This window comes from Ursus arctos, unplaced genomic scaffold (assembly GCF_023065955.2).
Source record: "Ursus arctos isolate Adak ecotype North America unplaced genomic scaffold, UrsArc2.0 scaffold_7, whole genome shotgun sequence".
NCBI classification, from domain to species: domain Eukaryota; kingdom Metazoa; phylum Chordata; class Mammalia; order Carnivora; family Ursidae; genus Ursus; species Ursus arctos.
The window spans coordinates 60945368-60969040 of NW_026623089.1; the positions used below are offsets into that span (position 1 = coordinate 60945368).

General features: G+C 43.6%; 1 protein-coding gene across 3 annotated transcripts in view; it reads right to left on the minus strand.

Moving 5' to 3' along the window:
* ARID5B (AT-rich interaction domain 5B) overlaps positions 1 to 23673 on the minus strand; it is a 176433-nt gene that overhangs the window by 15090 nt on the left and 137670 nt on the right. For all 3 annotated transcript variants that reach the window (XM_026504293.4, XM_044386103.3, XM_026504294.4), the window contains 3 exons: positions 21711 to 21915; positions 19719 to 19771; positions 10115 to 10212 (listed from right to left, as the gene is read on the minus strand). In XM_026504293.4, the coding sequence (XP_026360078.2) occupies positions 10115 to 10212; positions 19719 to 19771; positions 21711 to 21915 (356 nt within the window). The remainder of the gene's footprint in view (positions 1 to 10114; positions 10213 to 19718; positions 19772 to 21710; positions 21916 to 23673) is intronic.

The window sequence follows — 23673 nt, forward strand, 5'->3', positions numbered from 1 at the left end:
GCAGAGTGTGAGAAGCAAAATATCAGTAACCAAGAGAGCTGAGAAAGAGGTGTCCAGTATCCTCCTCCAACAGGTGAACAACAATATATGGCCACTTGTCTTCAGAAAAGCTCTTTCTTGGGAAAATTACCTGCCTAGCCCTACCTACTCAAGAGGCAGCAGAAGATGAATAAGAAACTTTTCTGAAGGCACTAATACCGTCGTCTCTTTGCCCCTGAAGTGGTGGGAAAGTTGTTTCTTAGGCCCATGGATGACTCTAACACCTTCCTCTATGGCCCTCAAGTGCCTGTAACACTAAGCAAAGAAAGAAAAATAAAGGGTACAAGGGGCCTGGCCCCAGCAAGATGGCGGCTTAACTCTTATAAAGAATTGTCAACGCGAGAGAGGTAGCTTGAGGATGGCAGGCCCCCTGAACTGAAGTTATGTTGGTCTATGGGGATCTTGGTGAAAAGGTGAGGTGGGAGGGTGGGAAGGGCAACTTCTGGTTGTTCTTATATATTGTTTAGGCGTTAATGATATTAATAGTAGCCACCATGTAGTGCCTATTAATCCCAGACATTCTGTATACCTTAAATTCAACCATTACAAAAAAAGTATATACAGATACATTATTTTATCCTCATCTCATGGATGAGGAAATTGAGATTCAGAGTGAAATAATTGAATGACTAGTCAAAGGCATGCAGCTATTAAGCGCCAAAATTTGAGTTCAAACACAGATCTGCCTGCTTCTCTGAGCTGCCTTCATACCAGCAGGGCAGCGGCACATTTTCACACCTAAAAACACCAACAACGAGGAGATACCGAACTGATCACCCTGGCTGGAGGGAACCCTAAGCTCTTAAGGCACTAAAAAATCAGGGTGAGCATTCTCCTTTTCTCAGAGGCCATTCCACAAAGAGTCAACCCATTACAACAGAAGCAGCCCTATGGTTCAGGCACTCCTCTTACTGAACGCCAGGATAACTACGCCAAGATTCTCTAAAAGGTGGCAACTGTGGTTGGATCAGGTCCAACTTGATGTTGGATGGTAAGAGAAACTCAAGAATCATATCCTCCATGAAGTCCAGCCTGCAGCACTTAATCTTACACTCACACTTGAGGTTCTCACGGCCTCCCCAGCTAGAATGAAACTCCTCAGGGGCTTTACTTCTATGGTGCCTCCTTGCCACTTCTAAGAGGGTCTCGACTGATGTTAGCCCCTTGCCTTTCAACTGAAGACCGCATTGAAGAAAGTTGGGATGGATTTAAGGAAGGCTGACTTTATGCCCCAGGGATGACAATACATGCTCACAGCAGAGGACACAGACCATAGACAGCACCCAGCCCTCCACGCTGCCACCAGCAAGCCTTCCTCTCAAGGAGAAAACAATGACTGACTCAGAATCAAGTTGCATGGATCCATTTCAAGGGCAGATGAACATTATTTCAAGAATAATAGACAAATGTGATTACAGTGTTTTCAACAGAATGAGCACCCCACAGATGGAGGCAGGCAGTGTCCGTGATGTAAAAACAGGCAAACAACTGCTGCATTGAAGTCCCATGTCTGTGCGATACCACAGGTTACAGAGCTGCTGAAATGTTCAACAATGGCCCCAAACGTTTATTATTTTGATCGAACTTTGTAATAACTTGGGTAAAACCAAAATGTTCCAAGAGGTTTTCAGTGGAAGAGTTAAGGATATATTTTAATGGTAAACAATTACATTCTTCTATCATCTGATACTTTTTTTCTCTCTTTTTTGGAAACAGGCTCTCTGAATTTTCAATAGTTCCTTTGTGAAGGCATCTGTTACTCACGTAATTGAAAAGATGTTTGTGCAGTGGCATGCTTGAGACTACAGTTATTTAATCTTAATGATAAAGCCCCGAGGACAGAAAATCATAAGTAGAAACCTCTTGTTATTTATCAAAAAGAAAAGGGGCTAAGACACCGAATCTATTCTCAAATTTAAATTCATGCTTGATGAAAACTATCAATAAAACATTGGACCTGCAAAGTTTCTTAAATACTATAGCCAGGTTCAAAGGGGTGAGTAGGGAGCAGGGAGGGAGAAAACAAAAATGAGACAATAAAGGAGCCTGACAAAGAAAAACTGCTGTTTGGCAAGCTTTTTTTTTTTTTTTTTTTTTTGGGTCAAACAAAGAACTTGCTGTAGTTTACAGCATGACACACACACTTGATTAGTTTGTGCCCGAGGGTGTTTTTACACTCTAGAGTGTAAACTCCAACGTCTATTAATTACGACTTGCATTTAGAGGCAAATTTAAGAATTTTTAAATAGAGACTTTTTCAAAGGCTGTTGTTTATTTTTTTTAAAACAGAAACCAGTTTTTCTACTCCAGGGCCTGGCGAGGGCTTTGTTTTCCTTTTTAAAAGTTTCTTGAAATATCCAGGCATTGGAAAGGTATCAGAGCATTTAAAGCACGCTGAGTGATACAGAGGGAGGCTTTTGCTTATGAAGTTATCTGACTGTCCTTTTGGGAGAAATTCTGCAGGTCTCCAAGAACAAGCCTGGTGGGGTGTAGATGGAAGAGTGGTGGCCATGCCTCAGCCTGCCTCAGTCTCGGCACCTTGTTCGATTTCCCTGGGCTGCTGGCTGTGGGTAAGAGCCAGGAGGCCTGCTGCGGGTTTGGGGAAAAGGGTGATGAGAGGGCGTGCGTGGCAGTGCTGCAGAGATGTTCCTCGCTGTGCCCACTGGCCAGGGCCCCCATCACCGAGGCAGTGTTTAGAAAGGAGATGCAAGTCCATAGACCAGTCAACCCCACCATGGGTGCCCATGGGTGAGGATGGGGCACGGTCTACTCATTGGACTTTGGGGTAAGACAGGCAATAGACACTGAGAAGATAAACTGTAATACCTGCCTTGGGTGTATCCAGTTTGGAAATTCAGCCTGAGTATTCACCTGACAGTTTCTTCTACCACCTTATTCCCTACCTCTTGACACACATTTCCTAGAGGAAACTGTCCTTTTTTGTTTGGATTTCACTTAATTCACTCAACCCCTAATTCCTGAGTCCCTGATATGTTCATGATGCCGTCCTGGGTGCCCTGGGGAGACTCTGGGAAAGCAAGAGCCCATGATCTTTGCCTTCAAAATTAGTATCTTCACCAGTCTCCAATTCTACACCTGAACATTTTAGGCAATAGATGATGATCTCTCAAGTTATAACCTAACTCTTTAAGATCCAGTTCAAATTCTAGATCCTCCTGGAAGACTTTGCTCATTCCAGCTGAAAACTCGCTCTTCTTTTTTGATCCCTGTTGACTTGTTATTTGTATCAATTACTTACTCACCTGAGGTTTCTTATAGCCTTAAATATCTAACACTCTTTCATCTCTTTCATCTATGTATGGACTATGAGTCGGATCGTATGATAAGTTAGGTAAGCCAAGGATCACAGCACCTTCTGGTTCTAGTGAGTCGGTAGCAATGGCCTGGGGGCGCCATGCTGAGAGGAGTTCTGAAGCTGAGCTCAGGCTCATGGAAGGCAGTATTGTGCTCCCTTTGCGATCTGCCATGAATGTGGTAGCATGGGCACCTCCTCATTGTTTGCCAGCCCTATTCCAGACTCTCTGGTTCATGCGTTTTCATGATCTCAGAGGGCGCTGTGCACGTGGTAGACTTTCAAAAAAAACCCATTGGCTCTTGAGGGCAGCAGCGAAGGAAAAAGGCAGTCACTCAAATGGCAAATCTATCCTACCCCAGAGAAAGAAACCAGCCACCAGGAGAGGGCCTCTTACCAATTTCAAATGCAATCTTAGGCTATGTCGACAGACTGGTACCGCTACATATAGAAGTACTATATGCCACCCCTGGAATCGCTCTGGGAATTCTGAGTGACAAGACTGGAGGCATCTACATGACAGCAGGCCAAGCTGGTGAAAATCCACAAATCATGCTCTGAGGCTTGGCTGAATGGAAGAGGAGCACTTGAAGCGAGAGAGGAGCCAAGGGAGGCCCATCACCAAGGGTATGGCATGTGCAGAAAGAGTCAGCCTCAGCAGGCACGGTTGAATCAAGGGGAAGCCACAGAAGGTGTCTCACTCAGCACGTGGCAGAGTGGTTAGATGAAAAGCACCTTCAATGGCGGCTCTTCCTTCTCGCCCCCCAACCACAGGGCATTTGCACAGAGACTGGATTAGCCCAGTGCCAAAGAAGGTTCAGTCCTCACAGAACTTGGCAGCCTATAGGCTACCTTTGCCCTGGGGTGTGTTTAGTTTAACTTACATAAAATATTTTCAGAAATACTGGATCTAGTATTTGTAAGTCAGGTGACTTCACATAAAAGTTATCAAGAAAACATGGAAGGTCCGACAGTACTGAGACTCCATCTGCCCAGGCAAGGGTGTTGGCTGATCCCACTGGGCTCTCTGGCGTGGGCTGTGTGTGCCAGCTTCCTACTCTCCTACCTGCACCCACTATGCCACTTCCCCCATAAACACCTGAGTCTGTGACCAGTGGTGTGGAGCCATGCTTCTTCAGCGACCTGACAGGAAGGACTAGATTTCTATATTTCCTGTCTGTTGCCGACTGACACTTCTATAAAATTCATAATTCGTGAAAATGAATTAGTAGACAAATGAAATTTAAAGCAAGGCACATAAAATATAAGCCCCAATGTTTTATTAGTTTCAATGGACATAAAATGATTCTGGCAAAAACGTAAGTATAGCAATGCTCATTTGCAACTGTTCCGCTCGCAAGAGCACAGACAGGCCAGAAAGCCTCATTTGAGGAACCCTGGTCTAGAGGATGACTAAGGACCTCTCAGATCTCAAATGCTGAGATCTTGCCCGTGTCTTTCTGAATTGGGTCTTGACTAACTTCAAGGGTATCAAAATGAGCAAGAAGACATCACATCGTGTCCTGGACATACAGAGAACTGTAAGTCACCTAACTTTCCCCCCTTGACTTTTTTTCCTCACAACATGATTAGCTGCGTTCCTTAGAACTTGATATCTTTTTGGCATTTACCTTAGAGCGCATATTTATCTTACTCAAAACGTGACCCTCCCACGCTCTGCCTTCTGCCTTCACAGGAGAAACGCAAGACGTTCAGCTGACTGTCACTTAGGTCCCGCCCGGATGCATCCGGCTTGGTCTGGCTCACCCCAAGTCACGGCAAAGGAAGGCACCCCAGCCCCGTGGCAGGACAGTCTTGCCAGGGGAATGCTCACGGGAAAAGCGAAAGGTGAGAATTTGAAATTGGGCATTACGTATGTAAGAAGATGAAGCCTCATTGTTCATTTCCCCCATAAACAAATACGTTTGTTTATGATCTTGATTTTCTAAATACTCAGAAAAGCACGTCATGAAGTCCTTTTGCCTTAATGTTCCTTTTTCCATCCTTTATAACAACTTCATGCGCTCCTCAGACACACACCATGCAATTTGTTCAGGAAAATTCAAGCCAGTAATCTGGTATTCTGTGTGAAGACTCTTTTTTGCCTCTTGCATGTGCTCAAGAAACATTTTTCTAAAGAAGAAAACAAATCTGCACATGAAAGCAAAGTCTTTAGAGTGAATTACTATTCCAGAAAATCAAGCTAAGAGAATTCCATAAACATAACCGTTTCCCTTTTTCTATTCCTTTACTCAGAAAGGTGACTCGGGACACCTTAAATGGAGAGTCAGACAAGACAGAAAATGTTCTACGTAGAAGGGTCCAGCCCAGCCAGAGGTGGGCATTTTTCTCTGCGTTACGACCTGTAGTAACTTCACTAGAAATCCCTAGCAAGAAGGGTCCAGAATAAGCACACTTCATGAGACACATCCACACAGCAACAGTCTCGCGACGGGGAAACATTAATGCTTTTTATATTGGTGATCAGCTGTTAACGTGAGCAATTAAGTACAGTACTAATGGACTATGGCCAGGAGCCTGGTACTAATATTAAAAACTGACAGAGATGAATAGGTTTGGAAGCAAAACCAGGCTGACAAAGACATTTTTATGAAGTGCTTGGACCTATTTGATTTAAACCAATCAGAGGCAAGTTCGGACCAGTCAGGCCGTCAGTGACAATGACGCATTCACAGGCATTGTACCATTTCTGCTGTGCCTTAAATAAAAACACCCATTGATTCTTTTCAACAACCCACACTTTCATTATTACACTCATTAGTAAACCAAAAGTGCCCAACTAATACACACGTAATATTTACTGAGGAACCGGCTACTTTTTTCTTGTTGGAAAATGAAAACATTTACTGGAAACATGAACCGCACTACATGAAAAATATATCAGCGGATAAAGCACAGTAGATCACTCATTTCTTCTTCATCTTCTAGGCAAGCAAAGCTGGTGGTAGGGAAATAGGAAAAGGACCGTGTCTACATATTGGGGTGAAAAGAAGGAGACGAGATGACTGGTTGCACAGGACGAGCTCGGTCATTCTGATCTGATGAGCAAGGTTTGAAAACATGTCCACGGGCATCTCCAGACTAGAGGTTTGCCCACAACATCCTGATCTTTTTCATCTTCTTGAACCTTCTTGAAAACGGTGGCCCTTCACCAATCTAGTCCTGTCTGTTTTGTGTTAGCGTAGCCTGTAACTAGCAAGAAGGAATGAAATTCTGCCAAGTCCCTAGGCACAGTTTTAGCCAAGAGCTTCAGCCTTGGCTGAAACAGCAGAGCTGTTTCTCGTCCCTGGGATGAGCTGATGTCCTCTGCCCTTCTCTGGTAGAACCATTAAAGAGAAGTAGGACGTAAGACAGCTGGAACAGTTGTCCCCAGACTTTTCTCCCGACCACAACACACAGGAGCAAGGGTGATTCCCTTCAGATCATGACTGACTCAAAATGATTGAGACTGGTAGAGTTGTAAGTGGAGTGTCACTTTTTTTTTTTTAAAGATTTTATTTATTTACTTGAGAGAGAGAGAGCATGAGCAGGGGGAGGAAGAGGATGAGGGAGAAGCAGACTTCCTGCTGAGCAGGGAGCCTGATGTGGGTCTCGATCCCAGGACCCTGGGGTCATGACCTGAGCTGGAGGCAGAAACTTCAAGGACTGAGCCATGCAGGTGCCCCCTGGAGTCTCATTTTTTTTTTTAAAGTCAATTATCTGCAAATTTTAGTACTTCCCTATTACTAACTACTAACTACTCAAGGCACCCCTTGTATCTGATCAGAACAATGGGAAAGGGGCCTAGATGGTGAAAGGATATACGAGGAAGGATGAAGGACCTTGCTACTTGCCCCTGGGACAGCTGTGCTCTAACCTGGGTTTCTGGCTCTGTGCAGGGATTTCCAAATTGGGGGTCCCACTTGGCAGTTGACTGTTGTCTCAGCCCCAAATCTACTCTTCTGTGCTCTGCTTAGTGATGCCGGGATTGGGATTCTGCAGAATACATGTCTCTTTGGTCAGCTGTCTTCCTTTTGGGGTCCTGCAAACGGGGCCCTAGCAGGCCAGGGGAGGGGAGGAAGGACTCCTTCTTTCTATTTTGCTTGCTGTTCATTTTAGGGCCAGCCCAAAAGTAATTTAGCAGCAGCAGCTGGTTCCAGCCTCTAGCTTCTGTCAACAATCCCAGAACAGTTTCATGGCATTTGCTCTGAGGTCCAGCACCAGCCAGGGAGCACCGCCTCCTCAGGTCTGAGCCTAGCTCTGCGGGGCTCCACCTCTGAGCTCAGTAACGACCAGCATTGGTTGGGATCCTCTCCCCGGGAGGGATCTGAACCCCAGCTCTGTGGGACATACTCTCTAAACTTCTGGGTGGCAACACCCTAACCCCCTTTCTCCTATTCTCTTGACTCTAGGAAACCTGTGGTTATTTCCTCCATATTAACGTTGTGCTTTACAACTTTTGTTTCAGTAATTCCCTATAGTGGATTCTTTTTGTTGAATACCAGGTGTGGTTTTTATTTTCCTTACTGGATCCTGACTGATACACACAGACCCAAAAATATTCTAGATTTAGCAGAGTGGGTGACATAGCTTTTCAAAAAATTTAATCCAGTGGGAGACCAAACCTTTATGAAATACTGCTTTATGCACAAGAATGAGGAGAGAAGAGACATTTTTAAAGAAACTTAGATATGTTTCTTAGTAGCCAAAGTTTGAGGTATCTCTACTAGAATTTTCCATGTTGACTGACTGAAGCATCTGGGATCCTACTACTCCAGATAAGGTAAATCATGAAACAAAGTACACAGTCTTCACAAGAATATATCCTGGTATTTCATTTAAGATTGAGGCTATTTTTATCCACATAACTGCTTGAGTTAATTACACACACACACACACACACACACACACACACACACTCACTCACTCTATTAGATCCAATCCTTTTTCCATCCCAAACCCAATCTGTTTTTTTTGACCATGTGATGCTCCGTAATACATTTGATTAATTTTCATTCTTTAACTGGGCGAGCTAGCTAACAGTTGAGGTACGCTCTTTTTGCAAATTTTAATGGCTATCTGGTCCTTGAAGTTTGACGGTTCGGGTATTGGGAACATTTGAAGATGGAGGTACGGTGGGTTCACTATCAGAATAGAAGCCCTTTGAAAACACAGGCAGTGTTTCTAATGAAAACGTTCTGATCAAAGCCTTGACTCAGAAGTCAACACCAAGCTGCACGTGTTCCCTTCAGCTCTCTTTACACAGCACTCACCCGACATACCGATGCTATTCTGTACTAGGATGTCAGCAGTGCCCCTGTTATGTCCAGTGAGAAGGTACGTTTTTGTTTTAAATACTGACAGAGATGACACTCACATTTGAAAAACGGAGGTCGTACACTGAAAACAATGCTAGGAAGAGTAATAATTCAAAGTCCGGTTACCAATTTTTAAAAATCCTTGCGGATCGTTACCCCGACAAGGAAGGCAATCTCTTGGGACTACTTTGTGGGGATTTTTCATGGGCTACTAAGCCCAATCTAGTTTCCTACGATTATACCTACAAAAACATTCTACGCGTCATCGAGTGGCTGTGCCGAAAGAGGCCCTCCGCGCAAAGCAACGCAGAAAAAACCAGAACTGAACTTAGCAAACTATGACGAAGAGGTGATCCACTGGAGAGATTAGCGGGAGACACATGTGGAGGATCCAGAGGCGGGGGCTGAGCATCTGGGCTGAAGCTGGAACAGTGACGGACTTGTAAAGAGCTGCCATCACACTGAGCACTTCGGCCTTACCCTTCCAACTAGCAAGCTAACTGGCCTGTTTGTTCAGCTGTGTCTTGACTTCATCCCATCCATGACCGTTATTAAAACATACACACACACACACACACACACACACCCCTCTGCTTGGATCTTCCAAGCTCTGATTTTGGAACCAGGTTGCTGAGTCAGTCGACATGTCGGCAGGGAGATGCCAGGGATAAAGAAGCTGGCGCGACCCTAGCAAACGGAGGGCCTGGAAGCACGGAGCTAGGGCAGCGCATGAATTTGCAGACAGGCCTGCCCTGCTGTGGGCAACCACAGTCCTAATGCAAAGAGGAAACGCTCCTGTGGAGACAACCTTCATTGCAGCTAACGCGGCCTTACCCCTCGACTGCTTGATCATCACCCTCTGAGAGAAGCTGCCAGTGGTAGGAAACGCACCCATGCACAGCTTGGCAAGAAAGGATTTTCTCGGTCAAAAGCATCGGCGTATTAGAAAAAATACCAAGATCGGGGGGGGGGGAAACCAATGGATCTTATCTGGGGCCAATTTTCTTAGTAAAGAAACGCTTACTTTTCAATATGCATACATTCAACATGAAAACCTTTCAATGACAATACAGTTACGTGGCAAACCCATAGCAACACTGCTGACTTAGGATTTCCAGAAGCTGAAGGTTCTCACCGTGGATGAACCTACGGAGAACGTACTGAGTAATCTAGGCTTGTGGGGAAAAAATAAAAACGTATTGTCAAATAGGTGGTCACAGGATAAAACCAAAGTAAAAGAACATCTAATTTTAGCCCCTGTAACCTGAGAAAGCCACGCCCCCTAAAAAAATCACAAGGCTGTAAGCAAGGTAAAATGCCAGAGGATAATTTCTATTTCCAGAAAGGTCCTTTAGGCTTCCCCTTATCTTATCCTTCACCAGAAGCTTCTTCCAATGAACACACTTTTAATTAAGCAAGGACTTTCCAAGAAAGGGCTTCTTACCTTTCATAATGCCTGCGGGTACAAGTGGCGGCACTGGTGCTCCCGGGATTACCGCCTAGTTCATCATAAATATGTTTCCATTGGCGGCGGGCTGTTATCTGAAAAGATGGCAATGGGAAATTCAATCTTGCATCGTAAGAGATTCACAGTGCCAGGATTCAATACATATGCAACAGGCAGAAGAGGACAGCCTGTTCTGGAAACCCAGAGACAGAGAAGTCCAAATGAGTATACGGGGAGACTCGGGGTTTCACAGGGGGATCGCACTCATGGGACTTTTCTTTACAATAAACATGGAATTCTGCTTTGGGTTCTATATTGTGTCACTCTTAGAGCATTTCCTCTAAGGCATCTCCCTGGATATTTTATGTAGCCATTTCCCCCGGAGGACCCAAACTCATACTCTGATCCTTTAGGTCATGTGATAAAGCATCCAAATAAAATAAGATTTCGGCTAAAGTATCAGTTCAAATCAATCAGAATGAACACTGGTTGCTTAAGGGGCGGGGAAATGGGCGGCCAAGGATATAGGAAAAGAGAGAGGCTTTTCACCAAACTTGCTTTTGTATCTTCTGATTTTTAACCTGTGTGCTGTGTTGACCACTTCAAACACTAAATAAAATGACTACATAAATTAATTCAATTGATCAAATCGCTTATGGAATTTGCAGTCATCTCCGGCTATATTTTTACTCCAGCTCCTCTAACCGCCAAAACAAAACCCAAATCTGAAACTGTGTATGTTGCAACCTGTTTATTTTTATTCCCTTAGGTCAGGAAAACGGGCTATCTATCCAATGTTACCAAAACAAATTCCAAAGCGGAAACACAAGCTCTATCTACTGGGTTGCTGGGTGAAAAGAACCCGGCAGCTTGCAATCTACCGAATGGCGTAGTATGGTCCTGTTTAATTTCTTTCTTTAATTTTATTTTTGTACATAAATTAAGATTTTACAAAATAACAGATGCATGATCTGGCAAATGATTAATCTGGGGAAACCACGTCATTTACTACATCCGAGCAAGTCGAGTATTTCCTTGAAAAGAGGAGACAGAGCACATTCTGAGGTCCTTGTGAACGTTTCTGAACAGTTACAGGAAAACTCTGTTATTGGAATGTGCAGGGGGCAGGGCATGGCAGAGGGGCCCGTGGCCGTGGCTACAATCTGAGCCCGGGGCTTCTTTTGAAATATACCCGCAGCTCTGCCAGCCGAGTTCACTTAGGGGCTAAAGGCAGCAAGCCGAGGAAAAAAAAAAAATCTCAACTCACAAACAGGGGCTCTGTCACTGTAATCTAAGGAGGAGGGGAGGGGCGGTTAAATATTATAGCGTAAATGGCACCTTTTCCATTTCAAGTAAAAGCCCTTTTATTTCTATAAACCCTTCTCGACCCCGAGACAATGGGAGGTTTGCATTGTTCAATTTCGCATGAAGCATTCTTGAACCAATGTGTTTCCGTAGTTCTCTCTAGACAGAACCACCTCTTGCATCTCCTGGCAGGTACGACTAAAAATAAAATCTTCCTTTATTTATAGCTTGGTCTAGATGATAATAAATGGTTTCAAGCCCCTTTCAAAACACTCAAAATACATATTTTAGTAATTATTTTATATTTAATTACGATCTCCCTCCAATCTTTTAAATAATACACTTTCAGGCTGGTCTGTTCAAGATCCGTGTAAAGGAAGAAGCGAAACTGGACCCCCTCCCGTGTGTCTCTGTTATTCCTCAAAGTCCTTAGAACGCCGAGGCCCCTGGGAACACACCTCCGTATTTCCCTCCCTCAGATGAGCTGTGTGGGCCCTGGGGAGCCCAGCAGGGCCAGAAAACAGCCTAAGTATGTCCCTGCACACACTTCAGAGGAAACCATCACTCTTGTCATCCTTGTATCTCTTCTGTGCACTGTTTCACATTTTATGAAGTATTTTCACATGCATGATATCATTTCATCCTCCCATCAGCCTGTGAGGTAGATGGTAGGATTCTCATCACAGAGGAAGGAAGGAAGACACAGAGAGGTCACACAACTTGTCCAAGGACACACAGCAGTAGAATGGCCATGTCAGGACTCACACCAATGTCTTATGATCCCAAGAGCAGACTTTCTTTTCACTACATCAAAACAGCCTCTCCATCAGAATGAGCTGGTGAACAGTTCACGTGTGTAGCAGGGTGCTAAGACAGACTCTAGGGACTTTTGCTCCATGGGAGGCAGAGGACTGTGGAGATCACAGCTTCTGCTACGAGGCCTCGACTTTGAGCTGTGGGTCTCTTACTAGGGGAGAAATAGCACAACCACGAGGTCAGCAAGAATCCAAGGGGATGGGTTAGGTTAACAGTGCTCTGAGATTTTATTCTCACCCGGTAAAACTATGGCTCCTTCTACCCTGACCGCGGTTGTATACAGTTAGAACAGACGTTCTCTATTATGTTCACCACTGAATCATAGATATACCTCAGTTATATTGGAATCCATCCATTCACTCAACCATTCATTCACCAAACATTTCTTGAACATCTCCCATTTGTTGGGTGCTATGCTAGCATCTGGGATGCAACAACGAAAACCAGACCCAACACCGAACATGACCACATCCGTGTGTGTGTGTGTGTGTGTGTGTGTTGGGGGGAGGGATACTAAACATAAACAAGGGACCACACAGATAAACAAAATAATATAGGTGTGAAAAACGTAATGAACGAGAGACCACTGATGGCGGGATAGTTAATGTGTGGAAACTGACCAGGCCCCCCTCTTATACCCGTCATCTAGACTAGGGGGTAGTACCCTGTTCAACACTCGCCTATCACAGAAATGACAAACCTCTTTAAGAATAAATAATGAATTATCAAAAGGAGGAAAAAAGTCTTCCTTACACTAGGACTGAAACTGTGGCAGCAGGGGGCCAGCGTCAAGGGCCACTTGGCATTCGTAAGCCACGTGCAGCTGGCTAGTGGTCTGCGTTAGCCCCTGCTAGTGGCTTCTGGTGTTTCAATACAGTTTTTACCAGGGAGAGTCCATCTGGAGCAAAGACAAGGGCTGGGCCTTCCAGGAAGGGGTCCCTGTTTACCGAGCTTCCACCGGCCGGCCTGGATGAATCAGGCCATTTTGAGATATTTTCTTTCCACAGGAAAGTCATAAAATGTGCTCTTTCCAACTGCTAAATGCTTTTATGCTTTTAAGTACACCGTCCTCCTGGGTACACATCTCCATTTTTTGTGTCCAGATGCGCTCTTAATTCAAACGCTGTCCACGGGCTTTAAAGCGAGAAGTGCCTAAATCCTCCCGTTGTCCAAACCCACGGTGGGTCCCAGGGCCCTGTCAGGAGAGGAGAGGAGGCGAGAACTCCTCCTGGCCCAGCGACGGGGCGTCACGCTCCCAGCTGTACAAAGGTGCCTCCTGCACTAGTGTGGGTTCCTCAGGCCGAAGTATGCATTTGCTTCGGGTTGTATTCTGTGTGTTATCTCTAAAACCCCACTGGGGCAAAGCCAATGTCTGCCTCTCAGTATCTAGCCCCCGGTTCCACTCAGCTGGAAAGTCTGATCTAGCCATGGGGTGAGTTGGACTAGCTCTTCAGTGAAGCTGGGGTCTCCTGGTCATGGTCCCATTTCAACCTGACCTTCTATTATTTTAGGTTTTTAAGGATACAGAGAACTTCTGGCTCTTTGTTTCCTAAAGAAAATGGCCAAACTCATTCAAGCAATGATTTCTCTTGGATTGTGCTTCCCTTGTCAACTGCTGCTCGGTCCCTGCTTAGATGATAGGGATTCCTGACATCAGTCATTGTCTACTGGCTGCCATCGGAGGGCACTGGCCAGGTACAGAGGCGTGGAGGGGGAAGGTGGAGGATGGAGGGTTGAGGGTGGGGAGATATCATGGAAAGAAAGAGAAGTTTCTACTTTCCAGGGTTCATAATTTCGCAGGAAGCATAACCCCATCCGATTGACCATGAAGCAAGATGACAAACGGAGCCGACCGCACCCGAGTAAAGCAAACCAATCTGGGTGCGTGGAGACTTCATCTCACCTCGAAGAGACGCGGCAGTTACTTCTTTCCCTGGTGTGGGTAAGACCCAAGAAACTGTGAAAAGCACTGTATGCCTATTATGTTCACGTATGTTCACTGCTTCTAAATATAGTGGTTTTCAAATGGCTCTTTAGAACCCAAGGTGTTTTAGAGGTAACCTGAAACTCACCCTCCACACGTCTGCCAAGAAAGCAGGTCCAGTGGGTGGGAAAGGAATCTGTCCCATCTATAGCTTACTTGAGGAACAAATCCTGTTACTTAAAAAAAAAAAAAAAAAAATTGGGAAATGATTTTAACCCAAGCCATGGCCTTGGAGCTTTTTTTTTTTTTTTTTTTTTTTTTTTTTTTTTTTTTTTTACCTTCGAGGTTGCAGGGATGAAATAATGTTGGAATTTTTGTGGCCTGGTTAGGAAACAGCAATCCGAAATCTTGCAGGACTTGAGTGCGTCCATGGCTTAAGAATGCAGCAGATGTGAAGTCAAAAGGAACATTTGCCTGCATGTAGCGCTGCCTGGGCTGCTCTGAGAAACAGCCTCTTTCTCGGGACACCTTGAGGGCGGACTGAATTCAAGGAAGATGACTTTTTTTTCCTGGTAGTACTCCAGGAACTGGAGCCTTTCAAAACTACATGACATCATCCTTGGCCTGGAGAATTCTGAATTAAGCAAGAGGCTTTGTCCGTCCAGAGTACTAGGGTTAGATTCAGAGGATGTCTTGAAATGATGTCAAAGCCAGAATCTGGTGTCAAAGCCTAATCCTTCCAGCAAGAAGACATGTGACTTCTTCCTCCAGATCAGAAATAATGGTTCTGTCTCACCCGTGGGCAGAGACGGAGCTGCTAACTGGCATTCTTAGAAGGCACCGCTTGCACGGTCCTCTGCCTCTAGGATAAGATTTTCTCAAGACCCACTTCCCTACTCTCCCTTCTCCCCAGATCTTGCCTCTGGCTCACCCTCACATGGTTAGCCAAATGGAAATCACCTTAGCACACCATCCTCCACACGCCGCATCCTGGTAATACCCAAGCTACTCTTCGAGCTTTAATTGTTTCACCAGACCCTGAAATGAAGACCTCTTTTGCTCCTCAGGGCAGCTGTCTCCAGCTCTGCCCCCTCAACTGTAGGTGACCCTGCTCTAAAATGTTTGGGAGGAGAAGCGGGGTATACGATTGTAAAGGAAGGTTTCTCGCTGCCAGCCAATCAAAATGCCAGGATATTGTTTTTTAGGGAATCAAACCCATTCAATACATTTACGATCTCTAAACCTAAGGATGCAGAGACACAAAATTCATTTCCAGCAAAGGCAGAGGAGGCCAAGAGAACTGAATATAGCCATTAGTCAATGCTTATAAAGGCTTAAAATAAAACTTCTGCTCCTCTCTCTCTCTTTTTTTTTTTAATTCAATTTGAGGGTTGTGAAGGACTGCAATGAAATAATCCATAATCCGCAATTCAAACCAGAAGGTTTGGAATAGTTTATAACCACAAACAAAAACAAGCCAATTAAGATGGCCTCTTTTTATAACCAGAAGGGATTCCAGAGAGATGTCTTTATCCAATCACAAGTTAACAGCAGAGGAGATACATCTACAAATTTTAAACTTGCAATTTTTTACTATTACTGAATGTTTACATCATGCAGACTTCTTGACCCAACTCCTAAGTTCACACATTTTTCTCAAGAATCAGATAAAATCTCAGCTAGTAGTTAGTGTGTCGGGTAAGGCTCAGGGAAGGTACAGAGAACCTACTGAAAGATGCTACTGAGGAAGGTAGGCTATTAGAGGCTTTCCCAAAATATCCCCCAACTAGGGAGAAAGCATGGTGGATACAGAAGAGACTGCTGGGGGTGGAAGACACACGGGATGGTCATTTCTGTATCTCTTTCTTTCCAGTGTTGCTGTGGAGGTTGTGGCAGTTGTGCATAAAGTTCTCAGTGAGTCAGAATCAGCAGAAGTCCCAGATGACCCCTTGCAACTCATCTCACCTCAGTGGACCTCAGTTTCCTCATTTGTAAAATGAGGGTATGGCCTGGAGCAGGGCAAGTATCTTTCTCCGCACCAAGGCCAATTTGCAAAACACAAAAAGGTTTGGATGCTACGCTTTCCCTCATCCAAAATGAAAATGGCTTATCGGGTCCTGACTTAGCTGGATTACCACTTTACCAAATGGAAAAACCTTCGCTGGAAACTTTGTGCTGCTCTGCAGCCAAAGCAGTGGTAATATTCTGGCAGGCTTCTTTAGCAATGGCGTGAAGACAACTTTCTAATCTCTGATGCTTGACTTAGATGGGGCCACATCGTGAAGCGAAGAGCCACAGGGCCAGTAGGTGAAGCGGGAATAGTCACTGTTACCATTAGCTTTGAATTAACATCACCCGAGTGCTTGTAAAAAAGGATTCTCAGGTTCTTAGGCCCAGGGCCCACCGCAGAGTTAATGTCTCAGTGGGGAGGTCTAGACAGCTCCGTATACTTTAAAGTTCCCCTTTGAAAATCTGAGCCCTAGTTCTTGAGTGGCCTTTGGGAACCACGGATCTAGAAGATTCCAAGATCTCTTTTGAGCTCTAATGACAAGTCTACACTTGCTTCTGCTATCAGATAATCTGACAGATAAATGTCTTTCAATAACACAGCGATGACAACGTAAGTCCTCAGACAGGATCTTATTCATACATCTGCTGGACTGACTTCAGAACGGAGTTCTCACTGAACATCTCATTTCATTTATTGGTCAATATATACCAACAGAAACATGTGTTCTGTACTTGGGGGATTCAAAAGCTTCAACATAGCATGGGAGTCGCCAAACGCAGGGCCTACAGGGACAGCAAGGTAGTAGGAAGCATTAGAAGAAAAATAAAAAAGAAAGGAAGGAGAGAAGGAAAAGAGGGGGAAAGGGAGGAAGGAAGGAGAAATCTTACCAACCGGCTTCATCTAGTTTATGACCCCGGAAGTAGATTTTATAGTTAACAAGGCTAAGGAGATTTGCTGTCTCAGAGGAGATGAAAAAATTGGGGGTGAAGAATGGCAGGGGCCCCATGAACAATGAGGGAGTTGATGGGTAAATAGAGAGAGAAGGGGGGAAGGAGCAATTCCAGAGGTTGCCAGTCCTCTTTGTGGCTCGGCTGAAGAGGCTTGCAGCTCAGACATAACCAGATGCGAGGCAGATGCTGATCCCATCTCCCAGATGCCGATCCGGTCTCCAGATGCACCCCCCAGCCTCTCTCTATGGGCTCCACGTACACACGCAGTGAAGGCGGAACGAGGGGCCAAACAGAACCCTTAGCTTGTTATCAATCTTCTCTGCCTCTCTCCCCACCAACACCCCCCACCCTGCCCCAGCCAGCCTCCAGAATAATTCCAGGGGCTGCCATCCAAAAGCCTGTCTCACAGGGCTCCATCCTCTCTGGACTCGCTTTCGAGGTCACTCGTCCCAGCCACCTGGTCACCTGACTTCACATGACTCAAACTCACTGGGTCCAACATCATTCTACCTCCACATTTTATTTCCCCATCTGGCTTTCTCTTCCTGGAAGGCTGCGATCATTCACGTCTAAATTCCATCTATCCTCCAAAATTCTGCTCAGATGGCTTGAGGGCCACAAGTCCTCCTTCCCTCATTTCTGAATGAAATAGTACTTTACCTGAACAGGGAATGGATCTTTTCCCACCTTGTCTCTTAATCATAATCACCGCCTCTCCTGGAAGCAACCAGAACCCCTGGCCTAGATATCTGTCCATCCTCCAGAGGGTCCCACACAATGCCGCAAACACAGAAGACGTACTGAATACGTGTTCCGGTGATTTGCTGATTGCACGGTCATTTGTTATTTCGCGCATTCAACAAAAGAAAAAATACTATGTGTTCAGAATATTGCGAATGCCCTGAAACTTATCAGAAGTTTCTTTTGTGTACTCTACACCCACTTGCTGTTGCATGGAGAAAAATAGATCCTTGTGAAGATACAGAAGATACAAAAGCAGGAAAAACGGATTCTGTGAAATTTGTTGGCACTCTCCCTATCAGTAAACAACAATACATTTCTGGGTTTAAAAAGACATTTCATAATATTGTGCAGTATCACGTAACTTATCTGCAGCTCATACAAATGCGTATTCCTGTTCTTAACATCAAGCATTAGACTTAAAAATCTAGGCTATGGGGCTGACTCCTAAATCCCTGGGACTAGCTCTGAATAAGTTATCTTTTTCACATGGACAAAAGCTATAATTAGCCTAAGGTTTTGCAAAATTATGAGCCACCGTGGCAAGGAGTCAATCTCTTTGTACTATCAACAGATCCAACCAAGTGAAAAATTACATTATTTATTTTTACAGGGGGTGCTTGGTAAAACAAATATTTAAGTAAATTCATGTTTATGAAACACACGTTTTATAATACCTCATATGAACATCATACTGCTTTATAAACAGGTACGTATATCCCAGGTCTTAAATAAACATTTTACACACGCATTTACTCCCATCTTTGAGTTCTGAGTCAGAATTCATAGCAGGTAACTCTACAGTAAATACCAGATTATCCGAATCACATCATGCTTGCCATCTTTTCCCATTCCAAACCCCTGACATCAAGCCATTATATTAGTTCGTGGAACAATATGCTCTATCTGGCAAGAAACACTGGTGATTACGGTGAGACTAAAAATGAATTTCATTTTCTTGACTCTGTGTCTCTTACTGTCGTTTTAGTATGATACAGAGAGTGCCCAGGTTACTTCATAAGGAAAGGAAAAAAAATAACTTCTTATTCATTGCAGAAGAAACTGCACAACTTAATCTGATCATTGTGTGGAGGAGAAAATATTTCCAATGACGACATCTTCCTATGTCAATTGATTTTATTACAGATTTCATCTCTGCGTGCTATATTAATACAGCTCTTTCTTCTTCTTTCAAGATTTTAATCTTAGTTTGTTGCTCTAACGTTTTATTGGTTCAAAATACATGCTGTAAAATCCGTGGCCATCAAAATTTTCCTGTGGGCTAAAAATAACCCGTTCCTGTCAGTTAGAATTAGCTGATAAAGAGTGTCAGAGCCTGTTCTGAATAAGTTTGATAACTTCCTGTTTATGCGGCACTGACCCTTGTCTAATAAAGCTTCTTTGCCCCAGAATAAGAGAAGATTCTGCTGCATTCTATTCCTTAATGGCCAATACTGATTACTTTTGAAAGCCTTTAATACATTTCCCATATTAGACATGAACAGATGTCAGGTATGTTGCCAAGGGAAATTTCTTTTATGCAATCTTGGCTTGTTGTACAATAATAGCCCTTTCTCAACATGGGAAAAAATTACAGACCCAACTAATTTCCCTGACAGGGGAGAGTTACATATGTTTTCCACTTGTAGTTTTTACGACAAGTTTACAATTTTGCCAAACCTGGAACTAATTGGGATCATTTCCAAAAGCGGCCCAATAAACCCCCAAAAGTGTGGAGCCATTTGAGAAGGCAGTCAGGGACGGTTAGCTTTTGTATTTCCTCCAGTTTGGTCAGAGAGGGGGTGGGGGAGTTAGATTGCAAAATTATTTCATTTAAGTTGCTTAAACACTTACTGTTTCATATCCTCCCAGTTTTTGAGCAGCTTGAAACATAGTCCAAAGGTTAACTGTTAGAGGGACAATAAGTATTTAGATAAGCATTGCATTAACATATTTCCAAGAAATGTCAATTAAAACATTTTGTTTTGTTTTATTTTCAATGAGAAAGAGAAAAAAAAAACAAAACCCAAAACCAAAACACTAGTACCCCAGAGAGCTAAGTTCTTAGGAAACAATTTGCCAAAGGGCATTCAACCAGAGGATATATTATTACCACTTAAAATATTTCTTAAGAAACAGTCACAAATACGGAAATGGTTCTACTTTGGGGATAAAGGACAACACAGTTTTAGTCCTGTTGCCATCAGCAGACCCAGGGAAGCTAAGTTACAGCGTCCTTGGGGAAAAGTGTGAGATTTCAAAATTAGGGTTGGTCCTGTTCAACCCTTAGAAAGAAGCCATTGATTAAAGGATACTATACTATGCTTCCTTCAGATAAGAACCTACCATAATCAATAAACACCAGCCACTTTAATATATGATTACCTTTTCAATAGAATGTCTGATAGCAGCACTATATTAAGATCCCATACCGTATTTCACTACCATGAGGTGCCTTGTAACCAGTAGGAAGACACCTATTTTACCCTTGAAGTCACAATGACATCACAGATCAAAGGGAAGGAAGATACTCATTCACAGAAGAATGGAGTGCTGAGACCACTTAGTCCCCTAACTTGCCTGTGTGATGTTTCGAATCTATACTCTTCTAGAACAGATTTCTCTTTGCAGGGCTTGCGTAGGTTTATGCTGTTAAACAACGAGGCCAAATTGCTAGCAAGCCTGTTCATTTGTCCCAAACACCATGGAATGGGACTGCTATGGATCTGACTCTTTTACAAGAGGGGAAAATTGAATTTCAAGTAATTCCTTGGTAAGGGAAATGAAGAATAAAATTAAAATTAAAAAAAAAAAGGCTCTTTGACACAACACGTTGGAAAAGCCTCATTGAACCTTGCACTATTTCAAAGCTATCAAGAGCCCTGCCTCGGCCTTGATTTAATCTGAACCAATGCATAATGCAACAAAGCTGTTCATAGTACATTAATTTTACTTCTATTTCAAGCAACCAGTTTTCAGACAAACATTGTAATCATTCGTAGTTATATAAGTTTATAATGGCTGCGAGTGTTCTCTTGCAATCAGTGCCAATTGCTATTAGGTATGTAAATTGTTATGTAAAACATACAGGTTTGACATTCTTCATCAAAATGACACATGGTTTTAATCTAGGAAGATACGTTTGGAGAAAATACTATTTCAAGCCAGGGGCTCATTGCTTTGTGTGCTGCAAAATCCAGACAGAGGCAAAATATATATTCGGTTGTGAAATCAGGACCGGATCTGGGTTTCTTCTCTTTTTCTATGGAATTCTGCTCAGCTGAGTTTCCTTTTCCACTTAAAAATGTATTATGACGCTTAAATGTAATCCAAAATTGGGCTTTCGGTTCAAATCTGAGTATTTTGTGTTTCCTCTGAAGTCAGGTTTTTGTTATCTCTTAACAAATTTGGGGCTTAGAAAATACGTTTTTCTCTTTCGGGTTGTTTTGTCCATCTTTGAATGTCCTCCTCTTTAAAACTGCCTTTTTGCAGGCAACATGTGGGCCTGATAAAGCGACGTCATATTATTATCTCAGAAGAAAGGCGTTACAGACACTCAAGATTGACAAAACAGAAGATGAGAAACTTTCAACATGTCTATTTCCAGTCATAATCAGTGGATTCAAGCCTATAAATATCTCACTGCCACTGCCCCAGAAGGGAACAGTGTAGCGGAAAGGGGCAAGGAGAAAAATTCCTGGGCCGGATGATTTGTCGATTTAGTATAAACAGAGAGAGCATCATCCCCAGATGAGGATTGCAACACAACCCTGAGTCAAAGTTTTTTCCCCATTTAAAGAATAGGCGCAGTTCTGATCTTTCAGAAATGAAAACAAGTATACTTACTCTGTTTAAAACCTAAATAGGGTATTCGTTCTATCGGTGTCTTCCTTTCTTTCATGTATTTGTAAAGTGCCACCAAGAAAGCCTGTTCATCGGCCCTGCACTCCTCACCGATGGCAACCTTTGGCTTCTCTTCATTGGAGACTTTTTTACAATTATTGTGGTTATTCTTCGGCTTGGACAAGGCTGACCTGGCCTCACATTTCACCTGGAAAAGGGGGAAAAAATATGCCACATCAAGTCAAGTACCGCCTCAGAAGACTCACAAAGACACAGCCAGTGATAGCTTCCATAGTGGGGGGTTGGGGGGGCTGAGCCCTGAAGTAGCTTTTTAGAATACGAATTGTTTCAGACCACCGGGTGGTAACTTTCTGGAAAGGGCTGGGTGGTAAACCTCGCAGCCTGTGGGGCCGGATCGTCTCTGTTGCAACTACTCAACTAGCAGAGAAGCGGTCACAGACACACAGGTGAATGGGTATGGCTGTGTTCCAATAAAACTTTATTTATAGAAACGGGTGATGAGGGGGCCACGGTTTGCCAAACTCTGCCAGCCTTAGAGTCCTTACAAGTACGTTGACAGGAAACCAGAAACAGTGTCCGCATCTGGTGGGACCATTCTTTTGCCTCTTTACACACTTTTATTTTCCCAAGGGGCACCATCTGTTAACGTCATTGAACAAAACCCTGTCTTCTTAATAAATAGTTCCATATTTCGCACTTTGAATCAACATGAGAGAAAGTTTATTTCTTCATAGTAAACTTCTCTTGTTGCTACTATTTCCAGTCACCTGAAAAAAAACACATCCATGCCTGCAGACGTTGGCATCAGGGACACCAACAAGGTGTGTTCTGTCTCTCACTTGGGGGAGATGCCCAGATACACCCTCAGTAGGAAACAAAAGATCCCCCTCTTTGATGAGGGCTCCTGGCTTTTCGGTCAGCTCTGAGAATGTAAGAGGAGGTATTAACCTGCCACGAAGAGCAGAGGTCAGCTAAAAACCCAAGAAGAGTAAGTGGAAAGCACCATAATTAAAAAATTAATGGCGGCCAACGTGCCAGATGTCGTTCCTTCCACACTCTAGGTGAATATGGAACTCGGCAAACTGAGCGGCTAACCTAATGTTCCCTCCTCACTGCCATGTTCTACAAGAGGCCTTTGATAGTTGTTAAATATAAAGCTAAGTTGCTGAGCTATTTTAATTGTAAAAGGGGGAAGTACAAAGGGTCAGACTTTGAGTTCAAGTGTGCAAGGGGAATGTGTACATTCTGATAGTCTTTACATCTCCATATCTAACATCGGAGAGAAGAGGGCAAGTGCTGGGGAAATGTTATGAATAAAAATGTCCCACATATTTGACATTGTTTTCCATTTCAGATTTTTGACCCCTTTTTCTCTTTCCCTTCAGCGTCTCCTTCCCAGACCTTAAGAATATAAAAGGCTATGCTTATTTATAAAAGGGAACTGTATCCTCCTGCAAGGGCGTTCTTTAACTTATTCTCTCAAGTGAACATGTGAGGTTAATATCTTTAGACTGGTTCTGGAAAAAATAAAACTTCCTGTACAACTCATTCAACTGGGTCTCTAGATAAGATTTTAGTTTTTAAGGGGCTGTGGAAATGAGACTAAAACATTTTGCCACGTACAATTTTTACTTACAATATTTTCAAACTTTAGTACTTTGTCACATCACATTAAGGGGGACTTCCCGTGAAACTTTGGGTCGTCATCATTTCTCACTGCCAGATTTTAGACTGAGTCTCAAGTTCTGATGAAATCTCTAACTTAATGGCTTTTTGAAATCAGAAAATCATTCCAGTTTTAACCTGTATTGCCCCTGGCCTTTTGTGAGTGCTTACGATGTAGCCAGACTCTGTTCCAAGCACTTTTTGAGGTATTATCCACTTTATGTCCACAACCCTAGCGAGGCACGTGATTATTCTTGCGTTAGAGACAAGGAAACTAAGG